The sequence below is a fragment of the Carica papaya genome, chromosome 3 (assembly GCF_054855325.1).
Source record: "Carica papaya isolate Zhongbai chromosome 3, ASM5485532v1, whole genome shotgun sequence".
Taxonomy (NCBI): domain Eukaryota; kingdom Viridiplantae; phylum Streptophyta; class Magnoliopsida; order Brassicales; family Caricaceae; genus Carica; species Carica papaya.
This window is the reverse complement of record NC_142311.1, coordinates 26,171,260-26,179,835: the sequence shown is the minus strand read 5'-3', so window position 1 is coordinate 26,179,835 and position 8,576 is coordinate 26,171,260. Positions and strand designations below refer to the sequence as shown.

General features: G+C 37.0%; 2 protein-coding genes across 3 annotated transcripts; one reads left to right on the top strand and one right to left on the bottom strand.

Annotated features, from left to right (window-relative positions):
• Nucleotides 1–1,539: 1,539 nt before the first annotated feature.
• On the top strand, nt 1,540–3,635 carry LOC110806350 (uncharacterized). Of its 2 annotated transcripts, none has more exons than XM_022031164.2 (2): nt 1,540–3,011; nt 3,301–3,635. In XM_022031164.2, exons 1-2 carry the CDS (start codon nt 1,868–1,870, stop codon nt 3,333–3,335), a joined length of 1,179 nt encoding a protein of 392 aa, XP_021886856.1. In that variant the 5' UTR covers nt 1,540–1,867; the 3' UTR covers nt 3,336–3,635. The 2 variants fall into 2 exon arrangements, with proteins under 2 accessions (XP_021886856.1, XP_021886855.1); XM_022031163.2 differs by having other exon boundaries at nt 1,540–3,068.
• Nucleotides 3,636–6,715: 3,080 nt separating this feature from the next.
• LOC110806348 (uncharacterized) lies at nt 6,716–7,917 on the bottom strand. Its single transcript, XM_022031162.2, has one exon. The coding sequence runs from the start codon at nt 7,789–7,791 to the stop codon at nt 6,940–6,942; it is 852 nt and encodes a 283-aa protein (XP_021886854.2). The 5' UTR covers nt 7,792–7,917; the 3' UTR covers nt 6,716–6,939.
• Between the last annotated feature and the right edge of the window lie 659 nt (nt 7,918–8,576).

The window sequence follows — 8,576 nt, the reverse complement described above, 5'->3', positions numbered from 1 at the left end:
GTTATTTGGCCTGTTTTACAGTTTTGAATACAGCATGAGGTTCGATGTTTTCATTTTATAGTTTCGTGTGCATATTTTACTGTTTTATTGATTATGGATTGAATGACTGGGATATTGGTGCTATATGTTGTCTGTTTGGCATAAATTATCGTTTTGCTTGTTTGTATGTGATTGATAATGCTGACTGAGGAAAAAGGAGAATGAAAGATTATGTGAATGGAAATTGTATAATGTGTTCAGCCCGACTAGATATCCTGGGAGATAGTGGACGGACCGGGTCCGTAGGGAACCCTACCGGGATTGTGATCTCCCATACCGGACGGGGTATGGAGATCTTGTGTGTTTTGGCGCCCATACCGGATGGGGTATGGGGACGGCCCGTTTCACCCTCATACCGGACGGGGTATTGAGGTTTATGGTTTTGGCGCCCATACCGGACGGGGTATGGGGACGGCCCGTTTCACCCTCATACCGGACGGGGTATTGAGGTTTATGGTTTTGGCGCTCATGCCGGACGGGGTATGGGGACGGCCCGTTTCACCCTCATACCGGACGGGGTATTGAGGTTTATGGTTTTGGGGCCCATACCGGATGGGGTATGGGGACGGCCCTGGAATCCGATGACGAATGTTAAAGGTTAACGGGTAGCGAGACCCCTATGGACCCCCACGGATACTAGTAGGCTGGTAAATAAGGAAAAGATATGTTGTATAATGATTGAATTACAAAAGGCATGATAAGTGTTATGTTTTACAGTTTATATGATTCCATGATTATGATAATGTTATTGCTTTCGTATATTGTTTTATAAATTCCACCGAGGTAAGTGGATGGTAAAGGTTTTATTATTAATAAAAGGATTTGTCGTAAATCATGCTCCATTGGTCTTTTGTGTTTTCTACCCACCTTTACCTCCGTGACGGTGAGATATCGTGATGTCTTTACTGGGCTAGTGTAGCTCATTCCTTATTTAATCATTTCAGATTAAGAGGACATCGTTCCCGAGCCGGTTCCGCAGGAGGACGACGAAGGGGACGCCTAAGGACTTCATAGTCACATTCGTAGTTTTTACTTTCAAGTTTCCCCTTTAGGTAGTTTAATCTTTTATATTTTGTGAACACGTTTTTGGTTTTAGTGTAAGGGATGTTAATCAATTTTGTCTTCGCTTCCGCATTTGATATTTATAATATAATTTTCATTATGAATTACCGGGGCTGCTACAATAATTCTATTTATAAAAAAAAAATCTATGTGAATTTATTTTTTAAAATAATTTAGTTTAATTAGTATTCACTATGCTTTCTTTTTAATTTAGTTTAAAATAATATATGTATATATATACATATATTATTTTCGTGTAATTTGTTTAGCACAAATGTGCACATATTGGATACTAAATATAGGAAGTTATAAATATAATAAATAATATATTTTGTGTATAAGATTGATTGTAGGAATTATAGGCTTAATCTCAGGATTTTTTATTAGGAAAGTAGGGTTTCTTTTGGTTCACACTCTTGTATATATTGATGAGTTTTGCAGTGATAAAGCAGAGGTCTTCTCTCAACTTTTACTTATTATATTCTTTGTGTTTTAGCATGGTATCAGAGTAAGGAGCTTCCGCTTCAAACCTCGTTGAAACCTTCTGCGAGCTCGCGCATGAAAGAGCTTGACAAGCTCATCAGTGGACGTGTCCAATAGAGCATCCAAATCAGCACCTCTGAAACTGAACTTCTTGAACATTTTCTTCTTTGGCTGCTCAGAAGGAACCTCTGTTTCCACCTCCATGGCTAGATATTAAGCAGCAAACATAACCCACAGGTCCTAGGTTGAGGCATAACCATAAAGTCTTAGAAGAACTGTAATCATGGCCGGAGATAATAGCAAAGCAAGCATATCTGGTGATGGGATGAACCAAAGAAAAACAATCTCTCCATACGACATAATATCTAATGATAATCCTAGAATTGTGATAACACATGTACAGTTAAAAGGCGACAACTATGATGAATGGGCTCGGTCTATGAGGACAGCCTTGAGAGCAAGAAAGAAGTTTGGTTTTATCGACGGAACAATCAAACAACCAGATGAGGAATCCCCAGATCTTGAAGATTGGTGGACCATTAACTCGCTGTTGGTTTCCTGGATTAGGAATACCATTGAGTCCACTCTTCGCTCAATCATATCGCATATGGAAGTGGCTCAAGATTTGTGGATAGATATTAGAGAATGTTTTTCAGTAGCCAATGGCTCAAGGATACAACAATTGAAGGCTGAACTTGCTAAATGTAAACAGAAGGGTTTGGCCATTGTGGACTACTATGGAAAATTGAAGAAATTATGGGAAGAACTTGGTAATTTTGACCAAATACCGACCTGCAAGCGTGGAAAGTGCACGTGTGATCTCGGGTCTGTTCTAGAAAAGAAACGAGAAGAAGAAAAGATGCACTTGTTTCTCATGGGATTGGATGAGACGATATATGGTACAGTGAGATCTAATATTCTTGCTCAAGACCCATTGCCAAGTCTAAACAGAGTTTACGCAACATTAGTGCAAGAAGAAAGAATGAAGATAATAGCTCGTGGAAAAGAAGAACGAAGTGATGTCATGGCTTTTGTAGTTCAAGGTACGGCTACCTACTGTGGTCGTAGCGAAGGAAAGGACAAGAACATGATCTGTTCTAATTGTAAGCGCACTAGCCATGAGTCAGATAATTGTTTCCAGCTTATTGGCTTTCCAGATTTGTGGGGTGATCGACCTCGTGGTGATGGGAAAATGGGCAATCGTGGCAGAGGACAACAGCAACAACAGAAAATCGGTACAGGTGGAGGCCGAGGACGTGGTGGTGCTTCGCGTGCCAATGTTGTCCAAACTGTAGGAGGAAGTTCTTTAGCAACATTAGCACCTGATGAAGAAAGAAAGGGGACTATTGGGCTGAATAATAAGCAGTGGCAAACCTTATTACAGATGTTGAACAATAAAAAGCCATATGTGAATGAGAAGATGACTGGTAAGCATATCGATATTCCTTGGATAATTGACCCAGAAACATCCAATCATATGACAGGTAATTTGAAAACTTTATATTACACATGAGAAATTGCAAGATGTCCCGTTGGACTACTAGATAGAAGCAGTACTGCAGCTATTAGAGAGGGTTCAGTCAAACTTGATGAGAATATTTCTCTAAAAAATGTTCTTTATGTGACTGGTTTAATTACAATTTAATTTCTGTGTCGCAATTGATTGATTCTTCAAATTGCGTTGTTCTATTCATTAACAACTTATGTGTCATTCAGGACCGCACTTTGAAGATGATGATTGGTATGGGTGAACTAAGAGATGGACTCTATTATTTCCAGAACATATCGCGCATAAAAGCCATGAAGGTGGAAGGTGTGAACTCTCTCGATCTTTGGCACAAGAGATTGGGTCATCCTTCTCTGAAAGTGACTAAGTTAATTCTAATAGTAGATTTTAGCAATGGAAGTGATATTCTGAATAAAAGCTGTGATGTATGTCAACGCGCAAAACAAACAAGAAATACATTTCCTCTCAATGATCATAGAGCTTCTGATGTTTTTGAACTGATTCATTGTGATTTATGGGGCCCATATAGAACTCCCTTCTCTTATGGTGCTTCATATTTCTTAATTATAGTTGATGATTATTCTCATGGTGTATGGATATTTTTGCTATTAGATAAGAAAGAAATGCTCTAAACTCTGAAGAATTTTTTTTCTATAATTGCAAGATAGTTCAACAAACAAGTTAAAATTGTGAAAAGTGATAATGGAACAGAGTTCATTTGCTTGAAAAACTACTTTCTTGAATATGGCATCATTTTCCAAACCTCTTGTACTGGAAAGCCACAACAAAATGGAAGAGTAGAACGGAAACATCATCACATATTAAATGTAGCACGTGCTTTGCATTTTCAGGGTCACCTTCCAATTGATTTTTGGGGAGAATGCATTTTAACGGCTGGGTATTTGATTAATCGCATTCCATCCTTCATTCTAAATGGTCTATGAGCACCTGAGAATATTTGGATCCTTATGTTATGCACACAATTAAGGAAATATGACAGATAAGTTTCCAAGTCGAAGTCGACGATGCATCTTGGTGGGATACCTTTATGGGAAGAAGGGATGGAAGTTGTATGATTTAGAAACTTAAAAGTACATTATTTCACGCGACGTTGATTTTTATGAGAACGAGTTCCCTTTTGCCTCTACAGTTTTGAGTTCGAATAATGATATTGAAAAATAGATTTCTATGAATACTGCATTTGATGATGATGATGAGGTTGTAGCAAGGGGGGGCATAGCAGAATCAGTTTAACCTACACTCACTCATGAACAAGAGCAAACATCGCAAGAGAATAGGACTGATACAGTAACTCAAATAGTCTCAGTTGAAGACGCAGGACGGGAGGAATGCGTAGACATTGTCAAAAGCAATCGTCAGTTCGTCTGGGTGATTTTGTTACTCATACAATCCAAAAATTGAGTCCATCTTGTCTTTCATCCAAACCGCAGCATCTTTCAGGTACACCCTATCCTATAGCACACTATGTGAGTTGTGAAAAAATTTCCTTGCGACATAGAAATTTTGGCTACAGACCATCAACCATTAACCTTCTTCGAAGCTGTGAAAGATGAGCGATGGAGAAATGTTATGCAATGTGAAATTCAAGCCTTGGAGAATAATGGAACATGGGTGATTGAAAACTTGCCTCCTACTAAAAAAGCTCTTGGATGTAAATGGGTTTACAAAATTAAACATAACTCTGATGGCACTATCGAACGCTACAAAGCTCGTCTAGTGATCTTTGGAAACCATCAACTTGAAGGGATTGACTACACTGATACTTTTTCTCCAATAGCCAAGATGGTGACTGTACGAGTTTTTTTAGCTATTGCATCTGTAAAGAACTGGGAGTTGCATCATATGGATGTTCATAACGCTTTTCTTCCTCTAGTACCCTTTGTTCACAATACCCGATGATCTAGCGGGTTCCATTTCTGGTTCTTCCGCAGTCTTTCCGGCGACTTTCTGGCGAGCTTGTCAATTAGTTCAACCCGTAAAACTAATTCAACCCACAAAGTTGCTTATCTATGTCTGCCGCTGCTTCACTATCCCCTAATTTCTGATTTTATATTGTAATTAACATTGTCTAATTTGAACCCCTTTTTTTGGTCTTATACACGGATACACGATATATATATATATATATATATGTGTGTGTGTGTGTGTGTGTGTACATATATATATATATATGTATTGAAGCATGAAGAAAGCAATTCAAATATGTTAAAATGGAAGGCTGAATTTCATTGGGGTTTATTTGTCAATTAATTGTCAAAAGGCACAAGCCTTTTTAACCCATTAACCCCTCATGGGCCTATTGGAGACTGTGTGAGAATTGAATGGCCAAACGAGTGTTTGCTTATGATTTTTTTTTTTTTTTTTTTTTTTTTCCTATTTTATTCTTGTTTAATTCTTAAAATATTAATTATTTTTATATATTTAGTATGTAACGAAACAAACTTTTCTCCAGTTTTTATCACAATATATTTATATTTTATTATCGTCCCGAGTTAAATGCATATTCTAAAATTCACCATAAGTTATAAGTTCTTTATGCTTTCTGATGAAATCAATGGATGAGGAGAGTTTCTCATTTTTGTATTCATCAAATGAGTAGAAGACTGTTTTGATTAACTTTTTCTTTTTTTTTTTTGTTGTCGAAAACTATTAGTGATATATATATATATATACCATTTATCTCTTTATTTCTTTGATATATTATTATTGTGATTTGGAAAATAATTCTATTTTAATTAAAAAAAAAAAAAAAAAAAAAGTGTCCAATAAAAAACACTAAAGAGAATCAGGGAATAAGAATTTTGAGAAGATTAATGAAATAGGAGAGTGTTTTGACAAGAGAGTTCTAAAATGGTGATTTAAGATATTTTATTTTGGAGGTTTCAATGGTAGAATGGTAACACAAGATTAAAACAAAATTTTTAAAAAAAATAATTATAATTTTAAATATTTTTATAAGTTTTATTAAAAACAAAATTAGATGTAATCTAATGCATCCGTAATTAACTAATTATTTGGATTGGAAATCAAAATACGTGAAAGAGAAAATTATTACAAGAAAAAAAGTAAATTATTGCAAAAAAAAATTGTCATAGATTAACTGATTTGAACTTCTATGTTAGAAAATAAAAAGAAATTGAGTATTTAAGAGAAGTAAAAAAAAATTAGAAAGAAATCATAATAAAAAATATTAAGGACCAAACTATAATAAGTATTATACTTTTTAAGTAATTATTTAATAATTTGTCATTTGTTTCTTTCTTGTTTTATATGTTTTCTGTTTTTTTTTATTGTTTTTAATAAAATAAAAATATACAATAAAAATTAAAAAATATATATATATAAATATTAACATTCTTGGTCATTGTCGTTAATGACAAACACGACATAATTAGAGTATGACAAAAATATTAGATGAACACTTTATGAGTTAAAAATATAAAGTGCTTGATACAACACCAAATAACTTGCAATATTATATTAATGATAAAATTATGTTGTAAATATATAATTTAGTTAGATGCAATACTACCATTATCACCCACATAATCGATAGTTGTAAATAAATATATACATATATGTTATAGTTCAATGGCGCATTAATTTCTCCTTAATTCTTGTTGGTGCTTCATATCCCATAAATTTATTAAGGAAAGGAAGTAATATTAAATATCATATATATTACAACTTAATCATGCATTAATTTGCATTGGTTTAATTTTTCATATGTTTTCTTTATTTTCTTTTGATGGTTTAAAGTCGTACGATATTATATCCCACCAAATACCTTTCTTCCTTTTTTTTTTTTTTTTTTTTTTTTAATTTTTCTAAGGGGCGTAACCACCACCATAACCACCTCCTGCACCACCGCCGCCACCACTACCATATCCAACTTCATGTCCATATCCGCCACCGCCTCCACCACCAGATCCACCGCCCCCACCACCACCATAGGGGCCTCCACCACCACCATAAGGACCTCCACCAGCACCAGCACCAGCACCTTCACCATATCCTCCACCACTACCATATCCACCTCCATGTCCTGCTCCAGGTCCATACCCTGCTCCCCCACCTCCACCACCACCACTTCCTCCTCCTCCACCTCCTCCATGTCCAATGCCACCGCCACCATATCCACCTCCGGAACCACCTCCTTGCCCCGCACCATAACCACCGGCATGGCCACCGCCAGCTCCACCAGCATAACCACCACCAGCACCTCCTCCACTTCCCCCACCACCACCACCACTATGTTCTCCCCCACCACCACCACCATATCCTGAACCGGCACCTCCACCTGCCCCATATCCGACATCTCCACCTCCAATTCCACCTCCACCACCACCTCCATTACCACCTCCACCACCACCACCATGTCCAGCTACACCTCCATATCCAGCGCCACCACCTTCTCCACCACCAGCACCACCTCCATAACCACCAGCACCATGGTCTCCTACACCTGCATATCCACCACCACCACCTCCACCTTTGCCTCCTCCGCCACCATAACCTCCAATACCACCAGCACCAGCACCGTATCCTTCTCCTGCACCACCGCCATGTCCAACTCCATAGCCAGCTCCTTCATAAGTGAGGAGAACTCGTTTGCTATAACTCAAAGTTAAACATAAAAATACAGAGAAAATGAGACCGTATACTTTGTAGGTTCCCATGGTTGGAAGTATGGATTAAACTGGTTAGGGGAGGGAGGGTATTTATAAGGATGGGATTGAGATACAAAAGCGCGTTAAATTTGGTGAAAAGAGATCAAAGTGGGATGAGGAACAACAAAATCCCATTTGTTGGTTTCAACGTATGAACGGAGAGCGCCCGCACAAGTAGCATGAACTCACATGCACTTACACTCACTCACTCGGTACACCCACTAGTGTGTTCTTGCTGTCCCCCACATTTGATGATAGATTTATTTATATATATATATATATATATTTAGATACAATATGCGTTTTATATATGTATATATATTCTGAAAAAATAGTGGATATGTGTGCATAAACCTAATTCCTTTTATTTTATAGATTAGAATGTTCTTGATGGGTATCTGACTCATTCGTGATCTGCAGATTAATACGCCGTATCTGTTGTAATTCATCATCTCATCATTCCTTGTACATTCTTTATATTATATGTGTGTGTGTGTGGGTGTGTACGTATAAAGAATGTACCGTTGCACTGAAATCAAGAGTAATAAAGAAAATTAGGGAAAAGATGAATTACTAACACAATCTTATAGTCCTAACCTTCCTTTGTCCAATCTGTTCCTCACTTTCTGTCACGTCATCAATCATTCTGCGCCACATTCTTCACTTTTTTTTAGTATCTTCTTCACCCCATTCACAGTTCCACTCTCTCTCTCATATTTTTTTTCTCAGTGTTTTAGTTTCCCTGTTTCTCTCGCTAATCTACTTTCTTTTCTTTCTCAGTTTCAGGTTCTCTC

Coding starts and splice junctions, on each gene's coding strand:
- LOC110806350 (XM_022031163.2), top strand. CDS start 1,868: ATGGCCGGAGATAATAGCAAAGCAAGCATATCTGGTGATGGGATGAAC. Junction 3,069..3,300: donor AACATCCAATCATATGACAG/GTAATTTGAAAA, acceptor TGTGTCATTCAG/GACCGCACTTTGAAGATGAT.
- LOC110806348 (XM_022031162.2), bottom strand. CDS start 7,791: ATGGGAACCTACAAAGTATACGGTCTCATTTTCTCTGTATTTTTATGT.